At 38.8% G+C, this 18,971-nt stretch overlaps 1 protein-coding gene across 1 annotated transcript in view; it reads left to right on the top strand.

Moving 5' to 3' along the window:
* Positions 1 to 18,404, top strand: part of DPYD (dihydropyrimidine dehydrogenase) — a 361,699-nt gene extending 343,295 nt beyond the window's left edge. The window contains 4 exon segments of the mRNA XM_075759993.1: positions 2,936 to 3,079; positions 14,070 to 14,148; positions 14,151 to 14,209; positions 16,965 to 18,404. Of these exon segments, the coding sequence (XP_075616108.1) occupies positions 2,936 to 3,079; positions 14,070 to 14,148; positions 14,151 to 14,209; positions 16,965 to 17,135 (453 nt within the window). The 3' untranslated portion in view covers positions 17,136 to 18,404.
* The last annotated feature ends 567 nt before the right edge of the window (positions 18,405 to 18,971 follow it).

The following is an 18,971-nucleotide window of genomic DNA, read 5'->3' as shown; positions in this document are numbered from 1 at the left end:
TCTGAACAATAAGCAGTCTCATGGTTATAGGAAAGATTGCTGGTTCTCAGTGTTGTTTGATGAGCTTTGGCTTGGCTGCTTCTGAACCACTAGACTCCGAACACAAAAAATCCAGACTGTTTGCATGTGCACACAGTCACCTTCTGTTAAGTCAGCGGAAGCTTCGTTGTGTGTGCCCAAACCTGGACTAAGACCTAGAAGTTTCCTTACTTATTTTAAATTCCAATTAATCAATTTCTTGATGGAAAAACAGCAATGCACAGCAAAGAGTAAGGTTGGATATTAGTTTTCTAGATTAAACATGATTTCACTTATTTTTTAAAAGATACAGATTATATAGTTTAACTTAACTGCATGCATGTCATTACAAAACATCTGAATTATGGTACTGATGACATTGTACACTTTTCAAAATGTCTGCTGAACATTCCAGTTAGCAGCTGTGTTAGATGTAAAAATCTAAATACTTCCATCTCACAATTTAGAAAATGAATTAATTACCTTTGTAATTCGCTCTTCACCTATACACAAAAATGAATTCTTTTTCCACACTTTTCCTTATATCACCTATTTCATTTCAATACACTCAGTATTTCTGTCTGTAGGAATTAGGAGATTGAGCATACATTAAGAGAGCAGAAAACTAAAGGATTTATTCTGCAAAGATTTGGCTATACTTCCCAAAGATGATCTTCAGTCAGTCGAGCCATGAACAACTGTCTCCTCTCTCTACTACTTCAGTTAAAACCTCAGCAAAATTAGCTTTGCCACCTACTCTGAAAGTCAGCAGTTCAATTCCTGGCCAGACAGGGAAGAGTCCAAAAATGCTTTATCATCAAGTCTCCTGCCCTCTCAAGCCCAAAGTTGTTGGCATCAGCACATAAATTATGGAGAGAAAATAGTTTGTCAGTGACACAGCTACTACTTATTCGTAACCAAAATATATTTCTAATTGATGCAGCCTAGCAGACGTACAAGAACACTTTTTATCAAAATTTATATTTTTTTAGATTGTTGCCAAAAGCCTTAAGCTTTCTAAAAGTTATATAAAGAATTAAGTCTCTATGTGTTCTTTAGAGCCTATTGATTAGATTTAAATTAGACAAATTCTTCCTTCTACTCATTTTCCTGTTTAAAATAATTCTGGTTTTGCTGTCTTATTTGTTTTTGATATGTTAGGCCACTACCTTACTGCTGTTTTCAGTAGTATTTAAAGCCTTATTTTAAGACATCCTGGAACATTTCCTTTCCAAGATCCAAGATCATGTATGGCAGCTTGGAAGTTTGTTTGATGTCTGTATGGAAGCCCTTGGACATGACATTCAGGAACCAAGTTCCCATTGAACGGACAAAACAAGAGCCCTTTGCCAATGGGCAAACTCCAGCTGCATCTAGATTTGGGGCGGATGGGTCTGCAACATCCCCCATAGTTCTGGTCTTGCATTTGCCTAGATTGAGGCTTTGTCCCAGAGTGGGGCTCAGTCCCAGCCCACAGGAGGGCATCTCTCTGGAGAGCACCATGAGACTGCAAGTCTTCTGCTGACTTGAAGTTAAAAATGTGTTGACACCACAACCCGGGTCTCGGAAGCAGGGAAGCATTTCAAGGACCTCACCCTCTGGCTGTATGCTCAGAGTCCCAAAAACCTAGCAGCCAAGAAAGCTTTTATTTGTCATAACAAGAAGCCTGTGGTCCCAAGGTTGGGTATCATGACTGACAGAGCTCATTGAAGAATTTTTCTCCTAAGGATTAGCAGAAGAGCAGGGTAACCTCTTATGGATTTACTTCATTTTAAAAAATAATAATTTTAAATTTTTAAATAATTCTAGTTTTAAAATTCACATTGAATTCTCTCTTAAAAAATTGATAAGCACAGCAGTACTGTATCTTGTTCAATATGCTCTTTGAGGTTGTATTATTAGCGTGAATTAATGCTAGCAACTGCTGAGGCTATGTATCCCCTGTTACTACCTGCTAGTTTCGGCAGTACTGCAGTAGCTTCTGAATAGGATTTAGTTAGGTGGATAAAATACTTTTGCAGAATAAGGAACTAGTTTCAGGGGAGGAAGGGCATGGTCTTTTGCATCAAGCAAAAATCCATGTTTTCTACCAGTTTTCATTCACCTAAATCTGATTGTGGCACACTGCAGTTGTCCATATCTCTGCCAGGTAAGCAAAGGGACCTTTTCTTTCTGGAAGCTGGGTGTTTTATGAAATACGAACCAGCACTTTCATGTTCTTGGGTGAGACATGAGTTTTGCAATTCAGTGAAATCTTCCTCTAGAGTTTGTTGGGTTTGTAGAGTTTATAGAGTTAATTTGGTTCAAGTATTAAATGTTGCAGAAAAGATTGCAAGTGGGACATAGAGGTAAATTAGGAGATTAGAATGTGTTTCAGTTCATCTGGTGTTTGTTAGCCTTACTTTGATGGGTCAAGAGAGCCTTCTGTTATCAGAATGCAAAATACGTGTTTGTAGGCTTTAATATATAGATAGATAGATAGATTCAGATATCCATACAAATAAACACTGGTGGAACCCTTCTAAGTAAACTGATAGTTTTATGATACCTTTCCACATACTATAGAAATAAAGTTACACATTTGAATTATTTAACATGATACATTTTTATATATAAGCAAGTATGCAATGGGGAAATATAAGACTGTTGGATGCTGACCTGCAATTCAGCTATTTTTCTGCTGTGGTATATTAATATTTTAATATTCAATATATATTTTCAAGTCAGATCCTGAAGTTCATATTTGATTTTTATTCACTTCTTGTTCTGGTACAGTCTCACTGATTTCAATTTCAACTTCCTGAATATGCAGCAAGTTGCACTCAGCAAGGACTTAGGATCTTGCCCTGGGATTGGACTCATTTTTTTGCTGCACCTGCTCATTAAGCATAATCATGTTTCCTGTGTTCTATTTCAGAAACTACCCAGTTTTGGGCCTTACCTGGAACAACGCAAAAAGATAATAGCTAAGAACAAGATTAAACTGAAGGAACAGAGCATGGCTGCTGTGCTTCCCGAGAAAAAGCATTTCATTCCGAAGAAGCCCATTCCAGCAATCAAGGTAATAAAAATACATGCTTATGCATAAGAAATGATCAGCCATCAGGCAGTTGACATGCACAGTCATTTCTAGCAGTTTGAGTTGGTTATTACTGCTTTTAAGCTTGTTGGAGGGCATCAAAGACAACTATTTATGCACACTTTCTAGCTTTTAACCAAAATCGATGGGAAATGATTTGTGGTGTACATGTATAGGTATTTCCCTAATGACGTTTTTCAAAATGAAGATATACAGGCAATGGAACAGTAATTGTAGAACAAGGCATGGGTAATGCCTTGAAGAACGAAGTAGAACTGTTAACAATTTCTTTCAGTTTGAATGCCACAGTATGAGCTCAGTTTTGCATGATACCTTTTCATTACTCACGATGTGCTAAATACTTCCATCTCTCATGCAGGATCAATGGAAAAGGTTGGTGTTCAGTTCATATGAAAGCTGTGTCATAGGTTTTCAGACTGAACTTTTAAAGCTGGAGAATGTTTGTCTAAGTAGCTGATCCACTGTCTACAATGAGTAAATGCCAAAGTGAAAATAAAGCCTGTGACCCCATCTACTTCATAATCCATACATTGGAGCTTTTCCCTTCCCTTAGGTAGCCGATAAATGTCAATAAAATGAAACATCAGAAGCTAATTATTCTAGGTGTTCACTTTAGACCTTACTTAAACTTCATGTCTGAATAGGAAAAAGAAGCAGGCAAAAATTAATTTTTTTTTAAATCAGGATTCTCATGTAGGTCCTTTTATAAAGTAGTGTGAAAATTTTATCTGTTGAGCTTGTTGACTGTCTTCCTCATTTATGTGAGATTATCAGATATCTACAGATAGGTAACTTTTCCTGTATGATCAGACCTGTAAGAATTCTTGCAAAAATAAGGTCAAACATAAAATACAATGTGAGCAGTGGCTCAAAATACATACAATTACCAAGGGAATTTGCAGTTTACTAATACATGCAGTATTCCAAGCTAACTAGTAAAACTGCAAAAGCAGCCAAGAAGTTTCAAGTCATCTTCCTGGTTAAGTTAAATAGTTTGCCACGTCTGTAGACCTCTCTCAGTTTTTTGGACTGCTTATTTTGGTTTATGACACACTATTGAAAATCGCTCCCCTCCTCTTGTGCTGAGGTTCCCTTCTTTATGTATACAAAAAGTTCTGAAGAACAGCAATCTACTCCTTTTTTTCCCACCATGATAAGCATTTTCAAAGCCTACTTGACCTCAGAGGTTTTATGGTTCTGTTCTCTTTGCAGGGAGAGTATTGATGTAGGGAAAAAGAGAAAGAAGAAGCAACAGCCAATAACTGCATTTTCAATGAGATAGCTTGCTTCTGAAAACAGCAGAAAAACAAAAAAAATCTGATACCATCCCAAAGCAAATAAACTGAATGATGGGAAAAGTTTAGCAAGAGGGAAAAACAGACAAAGAAAAAAAAAAACCCAAAAACAAACCATAAATAAAAAGTTGAGGTCAATAATTTATCAAGCCTAACCCCAACTACAAAAGCAAAAGAGAACCAAGTAGCAGGAGATAGATTAAAAAGAAGAAAAGAGGCCCTACTGCAGGGAAGAGGAAAATGAATTCCCCAAAACAAAAACTTTTGTTTATAAAGACATTGGATACTTGTGTGTGGTGTCTGTGAGGAGCTTCTCAGCCAGAGAAATCAGGTTAGCATCTTACACCTTCATTTAAACAAGACTGTAAAAGACTGAAACAATTAGAAGGTAGGAACCACCAAAGCTGATTCTTGACAGTCTTTCAATCTGTCCATCTCTTTAGAAGGGAATATCTTAACCGCAATAAGAAAAACAGCAATGACACATGCCTGCTAAGAAATAGGAAAATACCTGGGTTTTACTTCAAGTAGGGAACTTACCACTATGAAGGGAGGTTTTAATAAAGTTTATTATTAATAGATCCATCTATTATTATATTGTGGAGCAAATCTGCCAGGAAGATTCAGAATATTCATTAAGGAAGCTGAATGAATGAAGCTTAATGAAAAACATTGACTTATCTGATGCCCTTCCCTGATCAGGAATTCTCCATTCCTGAGAGAGGCAGAGGAGCTTGGACTTGAGAGATTTATTTGTAACTGTCCAAGAAGTATTCTCATTTAGAATTACAAATCCCAGACCAGCTCCAAGTAGTTCTGTCTTGGCTGACCCTCTAGGCAGAGGAGAGAATACATTGTTAGTTCAGATGAGGATATCGGGGGTGGGAATGGTCAGCTCCTACAGCTAGTCCCAGCCTAACTCTAGTTCTCTGTAGCAGTAAAGAGGTATGCTTGAAAGCTGATAGGACCTGAGAGATAGTTGTCCTCGAAAGAGCTATGACCCCTGCTTTGGCTGGTTGTATTTTTGGAGGGTTGCTGCAAATTTCCTGATGCCAGCCCAGAACTCCCTCATCTGTCTAATCCACTGTTGGGTTGGTGATATGTAAATTCCAACATTTGTTTAAATTCCACAGGCTGCCAAAATGCCTTTTTTTATAGATTTAAAAACCATCTGTGATTATCCAACATCTAATTTAATTTTTGGATGTTTTTTCCCATGGCTTTTCTCTTTATTTTCTCTAATTTTCAATATTAATTGAAACGACATACTTTGATATTCAGCAGAGTTGTTTCTTCTTTTCTCGTTTGTCTAGAATATCAGAATTTCTGCTGTATGTGGATATGTAGCCTGGATCTTTTCTTTTCAGTTGCATTTTTGTACAGCTCCAACACATGTATTTGCCTACCTCAGGTTGTTTCCTTATTACTTTAATTTCTTTCCTTATACATTCTTGTGGGTTTTTCCTAATAATTTATTTCTTTGTCCTTCAGGGCCTGTACCATAATATTCAGTCACCATTTACCTAGTGATTTTATTTCTTCCTTTTTTAGTCCACAAGTTTTGCTGTAGAGATTGCTCTGTTTGATAGTTTAAACACTCTGGTGTAGCTCTGTTTGTCAGCTTAGCTAGGGCATGACATGTTGTTCCACTTGTTGGAAAAATATCCATAGAGATCCTCAAGCTTAAATTCCTTGTGTTTGAGCTATTTTTCACCCTTGTGTGTACAGATATGTTTACATGGTCTTTTGCACATACATATATGCAAGTCTTTTTATCCTGATGCTGTAAGCACCCAGCTGGAAGCCAGCACCTTGGGACACATCTAGCCACATCCTCTTGAGAGGTGAGATAAATAGAATCATTTTGGTTGGGAAAGACCTTTAGGATAATCAAGTCCAGCTGTTAACCTAGCACTGCCAAGTCCAACCACTAAACCATGTCCGTAAGCACCACATCTATGCGTCTTTTGAATACCTCCAGGGATGGTGACTCAACCACTTCCCTGGGAAGTCTGTTCCAATGCTTGACAACCCTTTTGGTGAAGAATTTTTTTCTAATATCCGATCTAAACCTCCCTTCTATTGATCTAGGCACAACGCTACTATGCCATATCGGTGTACCATTTGGATCCTTCCTGGCATGTATCTGAGTGGTTCAACATGAGTAGTTTTAGCTTGTACTTGCCTGCCTGGAAAAGACCGCATTGTAATCTTCATCATAAACGTTGAGCTGTTGCATGTTGCAGGTGGAACTATGCATGTGTCTCCCATAATTTATGGGACTCTCAGTCTGCTTCTCCCAAGTCTTTGCTACAACATGAATCACAGCAATAATCTCTCCTGCAGTAGCCCATGATGATCCCCTCTCTGTCACACTACCTCAGAGAATATTCTCATTACATGTCACAGTTTAAGGAAATTTAGGTTAGTCTTCAGATATGAGGAGAAATCCTAGAGTTCAAACCTCCTCTTTTCCTCCTTGCTCTGACTGTATAAGGACAGCCTCAATTGGGAAGGGAAGGGAATAGCACGGAACAGAACAGAACAGAATTGAATTGAATTGAATTGAACTGAACTGAACTGAATTTCATTTGAAAGGGACCTACAACGATCATCTAGTCCAACTGCCTGACTGCTTCAGGGCTGGCCAAAGGTTAAAGCATGTTATTAAGGGCATTGTCCAAATGTGTCTCAGACACTGACTGGCATGGGACATTGGCCATCTCTCTAGGAAACCTGTTCCAGTGTTTGACCACCCTCTTGGTAAAGAAATGCTTCCTAATGTCCAGTCCGAACCTCCCCTGGCACAGCTTTGAACCATTCCCATGCATCCTATCACTGGATCCCAGGGAGAAGAGACCAGCATCTCCATCTCCACTTCCCCTCCACAGGAAGCTGTAGAGAGCAATGAGGTCACCCCTCGGTCTCCTTTTCTGCAAACTAGACAAGCCCAGAGACCTCAGCTGCTCCTCACAGGACATGTCTTCCAGCCCTTTCATCAGCTTTGTTGTCCTCCTCTGGATGCATTCGAGTACCTTAATACCCTTCTGAAATTGTGGGGCCCCAAACTGCACACAGTACTCAAGGTGAGGCTGCAGCAATGCTGAATACAGCGGGATGATCACCTCTTTTGACCGTCGGGTTACACTGTGTTCGATGCCCCCCAGGATGGGGTTTGCCCTCTTGGCTGCCATGGCACACTGCTCACTCATACCGAGTCTGCTGTCAAACAGCACCCCCAGATCCCTTTCTTCAGGGCTGCTCCCCAGCCTCCTCTCCCAATTTATACTTGTGCCCAGCGTTACTCCACCCTAGGTGCAGAATCTGGCATTTGGACTAGTTAAATTTTGTCCCATTAATCATGGCCCAATGCTCCAATCTGTCTAGATCCCTCTGCAAGGCTGCCATTGCACCAGCAGCCTGTAAGAGGAAGGGCACTGTGCTACTGTGTGTAAAACTGGAGTGACTGTGTATTCCAGATCATGGCTGATTAATATAACAGCAGCATTACAGTAATTACGGTGCTTTTTTCTATCTAACATCTTGCTAGGTTGCTTGTCTTTTGTCAGGACAGCACACCAGGCAGAAGGTTTTGTGAGCTGTCCATGGTGTCTCCTACTGCGTTTTCTCTTGCAGCTTTCTTTTATCTGGACTGTATCTGTTGACAAGAATAGCAAAAGTTACTTATTTTGATACCCTGTTTGTCAAACTGCATTTTTTCACCGTGATAGTAGCTTTTCATCTAGTTTAACAAAATACCTATGAAGTTCCTTGGATTTTCTTTAGTTTAGTTTAAACTAAAATCTGTATCAATTCTATAGTCTTCTGGTTCAAATCTTTTCCTGAAACACATACAAGCATATTAAACAGCATCATATGTAAAGCAGAAAATTGATACACTTTGTTAATATTTTGCCTTTTCTGAACATTGATCATTGTATTCCAGCTCTTTATTTTTTCTTTGTTTAGCTAATTTATAATCCAACTTCACGGCCACTTAATTTCAGAACACTGTTGTGTCAGAGGCCTGTGTCAGAAGCCTATTGAAACATAAAATTTACCAATTTTTTATTTATTTATTACCTCACAGTCTTCATAGAGAATTGTGATAGCTTCATAAGGCATAATTTTCATTACAAAAGCCATATTGAATTATGTAGTAAAGGGTATTACAGTTATTTTGTAAGTCTCTCTTTAGCTAGTACTGCAACTATTTTACTTGCTTTACTGAAACAAGGCTTAGAGGTCCCTAAATCCCAGAGCACATTTAATAACCTTTTTAACTATGGGCAAAGCATCTGTAATCTTTCAATGTAAAGTTAGTTTAGATGAGATTACATATTTTTGTTAGCCATTTTACTGTAAATTGACCTTGGTCGTGTACCCTCCAATTCTGGTGATTTTTTCTTCTTTAATCCATTTTTTTTTTCTTTTTTCTCACATTTCTTCTTTTCATCGGGTGTCTCCCTAATGGAGATAAACACTGGTACAGAGAGTCATTTACTTTCTTTGCAATGTTTCATCCCCTTTCTGTGCTCTCTCTGTGTCCTAGTGAGCCCCTTGTTCTTTCACAACCTGTGGAGTCCTGAGAACTGCCCAAACACCCTGTAAATAATAATGAACAGAGAGTACTTGGGATCAAGCATACAGCTTTGCTGTATAAATGTCAGATCCTTTGTTAGTAGGAGTTTTTTATATTACTTGGTGGTGAATCAACTTCAGCATTTGTATCATGGTCAATGATTCCTCGGAGACCTGAAGAATGAGATAGAGGCCTGTCCTTAGGACAGACTATTCACAACAGGCAGACCTCTACTTCTGGTGATCTAAAGCTGTCAGCTTCAAGTGCACAAAGTTCCTAGTCAGTGAACCTTTCTCCTGAACATGGTATGACATGCAATTTGTTTTATGGCGACTCAAAAAGTGCAGTAAGAGAACAAGCATGCATGTTCCCTTTGAACTTGCTGTATGAGATGCAGTACCTGCAGTGCGTATGACTTTCTAATTAGAGGCCTGCGATGTTCATCATCTCTAGAGCACAGTGTGGTCTTTTACAGTGTGGTCTGCATGAAGATCTACACAGCGGGTCTACAAGGAGCCATACCTGAACCATGAATTGTATTTACAAATATAGGTTTACTAATATGGAGGCTAATGAAAAGCTAATCACCATAAAATGTTTGATATATTAACATTAAAAATGCAACTATAGTAATAAAAATACCATTGTAAAAATAATATTCTACTAAACAGATCTGCTCCTTGTGTATACTCAAAACCACATCTGCCTAGCTTAGTGACAAAATGAATTTTTTTTCTGTACTCATTAGTAACATAAAACTAATGGCTTCTGCTCTGATTCTCTCCATAGCAACTGAATTCCCTGCCAGTTCCAGTTGCAGGACTAAATTCCTCTCCCAGTTTGCTCAGTACAATTTTGCTGGGAAGAGTGGGACAGTACAGCAGTTATCAAAAGGAGCACTCTAGATCCCTGAGATTGAAAGGTGTAACTTAGGACAAAACTTAACTTCCAGCTTTTTTTTTTTTTTTTAATTTTTTTTTTTTTATTTTTTTTTTATTGCTGCTGGTAATGTGTAAGCCAGAAAGAACACAGCTTGACTTTCAAAACCTGGCTTCTGTTTGCAGGTCTGGCAGTTGGCAAAAAAACCATTATACTGTAAACAGTGCAGATTTGATCTGGAGGCCATTGAGATATACCAAGTGTAGAATCCCATAGTGCCATTTTAGACAGTTGCTTTTTGGAGTGAAACTGCACTTTAAACAGTGAAAGGTGATTATTCCTTGCTGCACTGTTTATTTTTGTTCCAAATGTTTATGATTTGATGGAAACAAGAAGCTCTGAGATAGCTTGAGATGGCTGTAAAGAGTGCACCTGCAAAACATATTTAAGTACCGTTGCTTTTTTTAGTCAATAAAGTCTTGAAACTTTTCAAATGAATAAAGATACAGTTTTTGCTTGAAAGAAAGAAGTGATTAAAAGACACAGCACCCAGGAGTGTAAATGAGCAGTAAATCATTGCCACAGTCTTTTGAAATCACTTTCAGGGCCTCTAAAATGGCATCATCCTCCTGTTTGGGATTCTAAGTCCCCAAAAGTGTATTTTGTGAGCTGTGAGAAGTGAGACTTGGTACAAATTCAGAAATCACCACACCATATGCATTGTTTTTGTTATTCCTTTTGTAAGTTTATAGCTGGAAAAATATAATTTGATCATGTCCTTCTAAGGAACCATTTTCTGAGCTATCTAACGCTATCCTAAACCTTGGACTGTCTCCCTCCTGTCCCCCAGCTGCTTCTCTGGAAGGCCATTAACCACCTCACTCCTTTCCCATTTAAAATGCTTTTTCTAATTTCCAGCTTTAAATTTATTCATGGCTGGCTTATAATCATGTGTTCTTGTGCCAACATTGTCATTTAACTTAAATTGCTCTTTTCCCTCCCTAATGTATATATAAAGAGACATCATATTCCTGCTCTGCCTTCATCTTCCTAGGCTAAACATCTTGTTAGGCTCTTTTTGTCTGCTCTCGTAAGCAAGGCCCTCCATCCCGTGATTATTTGAGTAGCCCATCTCTGCAACCTGCTTGAGCTTTGTGGGTTTTGTTAACATCCAAATGATGTTTAAAGAATACAAATGTGAATTCAGACCCTCTCTCAGAAAATTGTAAATTACCTGTGCTGTTTAAATGTCTGCTTTTGTTAGATTAAAAAACCCTTGACTTTCAGGAATCTCCCCATGTTGATACTTTTACAACATGAGCAGGCAGTGGAAAGCTACTTCATTGTACATTGCACATGTTTTACATCATTTCTTCAAATCCTTCAGTATGCAGACCAGTACTTGCAGACAACGCGTGCATTTGCAACATGCAGTGGAACATTTAGGGGCTATACGCACACTAAAGAGAGCCTTATAGGATACTTAGTATTGCTGGGGGGCAGTAGATCACACACAGGACACATTTATTTTGAAACTTGTAGCAGGTATGATACAGACAAGCCTACATGAGACTTGTAACAAGCTGGAGCTGAATTCTACAACTACAATTTTTCAACTGATACAGAAGACTGCAGAAACCTTAGAACTGTAGCAACCTGAAAACTGCTGAGCAATTCCCAGTAAATCCATGAATGTCTCTGAGTAAGACATGAAAAGAAAAATACAGGGGTGTGAGCAGTTCCTAAGAGATTGCATTTCGTTGAATTAATTACTGTAGCTCATCAGTGGAGGCACAGTAAAGGGTTGTGTGTTCAAGTCTAGTCCTTTGCCCAATACAAAGTAAAAAGTATTAGCTGAAACACTTTTCATACTAGTTAATTGACCTTTACAGTGGTTTAAGTAAACAGATTTTTACTTCAAATTTGCAGTGAATTTGGACCAGGCACATAATCAGCTTGCACAGATCTATTGATGAGTGCTAACTCATTAAGGTGTGATAACTTTGCTCACTTACAGTCAGCTGTCCACACGCATCGTGCTGCCTTTAGCAATATGCCATAGCTGTTTTATGCTGGAAGAGCATTAATGTTCTCTACATGTGGCTGAGAAGAACTGGAAGGCTTTTAGCATTGAATGAATGCAACCAAGGTATTTCACATGTCAGCAACTTAGGGGTTTGGCAGAGAGAAAACATTTGTGTGTTTTGGAACAAGAAAACAGTACGATTTCCCTGTCCTCCTTCCTGGGCTTAGGATATGGTTGCACTTCCTACCTCCACAGTTTACTGAGAGCAACTTCATAGATCCTACCACTGCATCCAGCATACAAAGACATTTGTCTCATTGCATAGAGATACTATTGTAATTTAAGTGCTGAAGGCCAGGTAGTCCTCAAAGTTAAAACCTCACTGAGATGAATGGAGTCATTCGTTCTGGAAATAGAGCTGTTGTTGCAAGTTGTCAGCAGACTCAGGAAGACCAGTTTGGACCCATTTTTGCATTTAATTCATGTAGCAGAGCTTTCCTTTAGAGCTAACATGGATAAAGCCGTATTACCCTATTGTTCTGATGTGGCATAGGAATAATGAGGGATGTGTAGTTTGTTTGAAAGTAAGGGCTGCCCAAAATAAGATATGCGATGAAAATTTAAGTTACTGTAATCTGGTTCTTCTGCAAAGAGAATTGAAAACAATATATAGAGCATTGTATGCAATTGTAAATTATAAAGGTTAAACATAGCATACTACTACACACTTAAAATGGTTGCTAATCAGTTCAGAATAATTTTTTTGGCTGACAGGAATAAGGTAACTATTGCTTCTCCAAAAAATATTGAGAAACAGAACACAAAAAGAAATCCTTATCATGTCTCTTGGCGATGCAAGACCAAAGGTAAAACACTTTGAAGCTTATAATTCTGGGCACACTTGTCTGTGTCTCGTATTTGGCTTGATCTTGAGCATTTTTCAATTGACTTGGATCAAATTCCAAAATCAAAATCATAATGACTTCTTGGTTTATTACAGTAGAATGACTTTTGAAGCCAGTTCTGCTCTCCTATCATTCAATGAGATTTCTCTAATGCTTAACAGTTACAGCCATTTTTAAAGCAAAAGTAAAATGTATTGTTACATCACCTAACCTTCATTTAATGAGCCCAACTTTATCTTAACAGTGTAGAATCTTGCACATAAAATTGACCTTGTCTTGCAACACGGCAACCTGTTGTAGAAGCGTGCTTAGTAAACTCACGAAATATCCAGGCAACCTAATACAGTGCCATAGATTCAATCTTTTAAAATACAGTCATGTTCATCATCTGTGCTATACTTCCACAAGTTAAACTAATTTAACTCAGGGATAGCCGTAGTCCACAGGACTTGGGACTCATCCCAATCTCTACCATTGACTCAGTGAACCTGAACTGCCACTGAATTGTGAAGTTTCCCTTGAGGTAAAGTGGAAATGGTTGTATCAGGCAGGTCGCCAACAACTTCTTATAGAGGGCACGACTTCTCCTTGCGGTGTGTACCCATTACACTGTCCTGCCACACACCTTTACTTTTGCAGCACAGATGTGTAACGTTGATGCCACAAATTCCTCCCTGTGACATTAACAGAGACTGAATCAAGACTTGTAGGATTAGACGACAGCTTACTTCTGTACAATATTTGCAATAAACTGATGATCATGTCATTCGCGACATCTTACTAAAGAGAGAAAAGCAGGTTATTGTTCTCTGTCAGTTTATTTGATCATGCCTCTTTCTTTTCTTGCTGTGAGTTCTTAAATCTGTGCTAATGAGAAATGACCAAGGATGATCTGATTGCTTGTAGCACGTCACTCCTGGTTTGTGCTCCATGTTGCTCCTTGAAGTTTCACACAATAATGGCAAAACAATAGCACATTCAGAATCAAGTACGAAATGTGTAACCTATTTGTAGAATGTGTTTGTATGCAAATATATACTTCTAGTACTGCCTACATTCAGAATGTGTCTGTATGGAGTATTCTTCATATTTTACAGGATGTATGAAGGTCAGCAACTTGAAAACTTATAAGAAAAATCCTAAACATCATCACAATGCATGGCCAAATCTTCATATTAAAGCAGTGGAGAGTGCTCCTGTGCGATTATAGAAAACTGCTTAGGTATCTTCTAAATGAGTCAATAATTTATTTTTTTTTCCCTATGATGTAATTGGAAAAGCACTGCAGTATATTGGAACATATGGTGAGCTCTGCAACACAGAGCAAGTTGTGGCTCTGATTGACGAGAAATGTGTATCAACTGTGGCAAATGTTACATGACCTGTAATGATTCTGGCTACCAGGTAAGAGCACAGCTGTAATTAGCAGAAAGGCACAATGAGTTATCTTCTGCTGCTGGGAAGAAAGAATCCACCTTCTGTTAATGAGCAGGTGGTAAAAACAGATGTCTAAATATTGGATTCAAACCCCAGCACGCTCCAGGCTATGCCACACAAGCCCTGCCTGAGCTGTTTGCGCGACGGCGAGAAACACCACCCAGCATGGCTTCTTCTGGAGGGCTACGCAGAGTGTACTGCATCTCGCTAGCTCACTCTAGGTCACTCTCCCAGGCTCTCCCTTACTGCAAGAGGGAAGGAGGATTCTTTTTAAGAGGAAGAAGGTGAAGGAGACCCAAGTCGAATGGCAGTAAATGTAGTTCTTTGATCGTTTTCAAGTACATCAGGGAGAAAGGCAAGAATGCATCCCTTCCCACCAAGGGGATGCGGGAAAACAAGAGCTGTTTCTTATTGCCAAATGGTTTTTAAGAAAGCTAGTCCTTGTTCCATAAGCGTAACTGAACTTGAACTAATTCAGGTTTCAGGTGGGGGGGGTTGTTTTGATCTTGGTTGAGGTACAAATCCTTTCTCCAGGATAGCTGCCAGGGTTTAGAGCAGCAAGTTGAAGTTTGCAGAAATCATTGCGACCAGAAAATAGCACAGTTTTGAGCTGAGGCTCCTGTTTGAAGCAAAGTATTTCTCTGATTTCTACTCAGTACAATAACACAACTTTTATTAAATGTATCAGCATTTCTACATGCCATTCCTTGCTGTGTCCACTGGAACTGATGGACTGGTCTGCAGTAAAAAAGGCAGTAAAGGGAGACTCATGTTCTCTCAGAAAACCAAAAGACAGCCTAGCATAACCTCTATGGAATCCCATATGCAGTAAGCAATAATTTCCGCATTAATATTTCCATTCATCCCAGTCTGAGAATAGTTTGTCAGAAACAAATACTTTAACTGAGGAACAAGTTTTCTCTGAACACCATTTCCTTTTGTTTATCTTTAATTCAGTCTAATCAGTAGGAGTTCTGATGAATTTAACTACATACAGTCAAAGAAAGAAGTCTTCCCATTTAAAATCAACTCCTGCAATTAAAACAAGTGTGTCAGAGCAAAGGTAGATATATTTTTTCCACTGATGTGAGAAAATTAATGCTGCATTTATACCAGATTGGATTACTACAGTAGCCTTTTAACTGTCTAAATATTCTTCTTGACACTGGCAGTCTTCACCTCTTCTCCTTCCATCAGATTTCCCAGTAAAAGGGGAGGATATAGCCCTTGGAGAGCAGAAGACTGTGTTTATATTTGGTAAAACTTGCTTTTCTATAGCTGGAAAAGAAAAAAAAAAAAACAAACCCAGCACCAAAATAACCGGAGTTTAAAACCGCAGGAGGTTTTCTAAGCACAAAAATATATTTTTTCCTTAATTAATTAAGGAAATTGAAAAGAAATTAATTGCGAAGAATTGCAAAGAAATCACACACCCCCCTTCAAAACAGCATCTGCTTTATGCTTCTCTTTGTTTCCAGAATATCCATGCTGCCCTACAGAGCTATCACCTTGTATGACTCCAACAGAAAAGCTTTCCTTAATTTAAGTTAGCACTGTAGTGCTGACTTCCTCTCCCTCTTTGAACTCCCTTTCAAGATGTGTATTGTTGTTAGGGAGAGGAGGAGGAGTCCTTCTTAAATGCTGACAAACCAAAGCTCTCTTTGTGCTCAAGCGAAACTAAAACTTGTAGATTCAGGGCAGTTTAGTACCTACTTTGTGCCCTTGCTGGTTGCTACAGCAACGTCTGTGCTTTCCTAGCAGTGAAACCCCAAATGCCTCAAATCTGCCCTTGGAGCCAGCCTGCAGCACCACCCAGTACCTCCCATCTCCTCCTGGCTTCCCCAGTCGCTGAGGGTGGTGAGGGAGGTTTGCTAAGGCACCATTTGTTTCCAGATAAGCGAGAGTTCAGCTTTGAGGCCTGATTTTTCCCTCCTAAAACCCTTAAAAGTTGGTATTCAGTGTTTTTTTTTAATTTTTTACTTTTCTAGGCTTGCTTCTTAGATATTGAAGCTTTTGCAGTTGTGTGATGCTTTTGTTTTCGCTTTCAATTGCCATTTCCATTATATACCAGGAGCTTATTTCATTGAGACTGCAATTGTTATTTCACATTCAAATACACTTATCACACTAATTGGTAATGAGGATTCACTGCATGGAAACGTGAGAAATAAAGCAAGCTCTGCCTGCCCAAAACTCAGATATCCCTTTTGAAGATTTGCAAAGGAAAATAATCACACGAGGCACAGCGTGCTGTATTTTTCTCTAGTATTTATTAAATTAGATTGTTTATGCTGTGCTGAAAATAAAAGTCAAAAGAACGCATTGTGATCGGCGTTGTGCTGAAGCCATACAGGCGTGTTCTGGTGTCTCCTCTGAACCAATAACCCTGGCAAATTGCTGTCTTACAAAATATTTCCTTCACGTGAAGGAGAAATATCCGTCTGGGAGTTTAAACCTCCTGGGCCAAACTCCTCCTTTTGTACCCAGCCCTTGTGACCTGGGAGCTTTCGCCAAGCTATCGTTTGGCCCATATTTCTAATTTTAAAGTGTCGGGAGGAGGGGTTGTTTTGTTCCCCGCCAGTTGAACAGTTGCTATAGCTGCAGCGTAGAATCACACCAAGATGTCTCCAAGTGCTGTAGCACAGGAAATGCAGACACTAAAATGGGAGCAATTGTGACCTTTTCCGTGAGTGACATCAATAATGTTTATTCCTGTTCGCAGGCTATCCAGTTTGATCCCGAAACCCACCTGCCCACGGTTACTGACAGCTGTACAGGCTGCACCCTGTGTCTCAGCGTCTGCCCTGTTATCGACTGCATCCGCATGGTTTCCAGGACAACACCCTACGAACCAAAGCGCGGCTGGCCCTTAGCCGTGAACCCCGTGTGTTGAGGTGATCGGTCCGACAGCTAATGTGAACTTTACACTTGTTTGATGCAATTGATTTGCTTTCTAATTAGTCCTTGAAAATCTACTCTTAAAAAAAATGTAGTATTGATAGCCATTACAATGAACACTCTGTCTTCCAATTATTATTTTTACAACAATTAAGTTTTGAAATTACAGAAAGGCAGCAATTAGTCAGCTGTGGCTGTCAGTTGTCCACTATTTGAAGTGTAACTTTCTCCTTACAATTCATGCCGTAATTTCAAAATTTCTCTATAGACTCTTAATCTCTATGTATTTTCTGGATGTAAATACAATTAAGAAAGCATTTTTAATGAACCACAAATCAATGCACAAGCTAAACTGTTTTCAAGGAGGCACTTTGTAATTAAACATTACATTTGGTTTTTAAAAGAGTTTCTTAGAAGATGTAATTAACTACATAGCATTCAAAACGAAGCAATGTGGCTTCTATTTTCTATGGGAAGAAATGAAAGGGAGTTTAAATAGGATTTAAGAACTGGATTAATCACTTTCAACTACTACAGCATATGGTAGTGTATTTTTATAATCCTTTCTAATTCTTTCTCACACTAGTCACTTTATAGAATAAATTTGCTGTGCAGTGACCATGCTGGACTCTTCAGATTTCTGTGTTGCATGGGTAGCTTGATCGTTACTTTTCCCCCACAGTGAACACCCAGAACATCTCTCTAAAAATGGTTACACTGCATATTATGAAGTCCAGGTTGCGTTTCAGGATTCTGAGATGTGACAACATTTTTTGCTCCAAGCTCATCCTCTAAATAACTTTTTAATTGTGCCAATTAATGTTCCAGAATGTACACGTTACGGTCAGAGATCTGATTACGTGCAAATGGAATACACACTCTGCAGACGGCGTTTGCCAGACACAAACACATAGGGCAACTGAAAGATGATTTTCCCCAGTGCCAATTTTTCATACTTATTGGTTACGTATGGTTATAATAATTTCACAACCAAAAAGAAATACAGAGTTGTCTGTCTTGCTAAATAACATCTCAGTTTTAATCCGTTTTTCATTCACAGTAGGAACTTTCTAATATGAATGTATTGCTCTCCGCTTTCCTCCATTTAAGAATATAAAGCCTTTAAGTTTCATAATAACAAATGATCTATCAATTCAATGTCTTATACCCTATATTGTGATCAGCAAAAGCTTTGATTAAAAATATACCCTGACTTTTGTTTCTTGATTTATGAATTATGCACCAAATTATAAATAAACGTTGAAACCAACTTGGGTTTGTTTCTGTGGGGTTTTTTATTTACTAAACAGATTTTTCTTGTAGAGGCTTGTCAGGTGGCGTTTCATGATCTCTAAGATGCACTCCAGGAATCATTAATGAGTTAATTCATGTGTACATTATTCCATTAATTGCCTACAGTGCAGAACGTAGCATGCTCTTTGCCCCTCTCCGGCACCTCTTTGTCTGCCTTGGACTTGTCTTCCTTTTGCATCCCTTCCCCACACGGACACACGCACACACTTGTGTGCACACATATGTACACACTGTGTCACTCTTAACGCTTCGAGGTGTCATTTCATTTAGTATCCTCACTCCAACAACGGGGTTTTGCTGACGCTTTGGGCTTGCTTCATGAGATCCCTTGGCAGGCTCAAGCATAGGGTCTCCGCTAATAGCTTTCTCTTCATCCTTTAATTTTTCTCTTCATCGTTGTGGATTTTTCACACTCAGATGAAAACAGGAACAGATAGTCGTACTGCTTAGAAGATACTTGCCTGAAACTTCTTTAAAGCTCTTGGTCTTCTGGTAGTTTTTTATCTTATGTGAGCTA

The sequence above is a fragment of the Balearica regulorum genome, chromosome 8 (genome assembly GCF_011004875.1).
Source record: "Balearica regulorum gibbericeps isolate bBalReg1 chromosome 8, bBalReg1.pri, whole genome shotgun sequence".
Classification (NCBI taxonomy): Eukaryota; Metazoa; Chordata; class Aves; order Gruiformes; family Gruidae; genus Balearica; species Balearica regulorum.
This window is presented reverse-complemented; position numbering and strand designations above follow the sequence as displayed.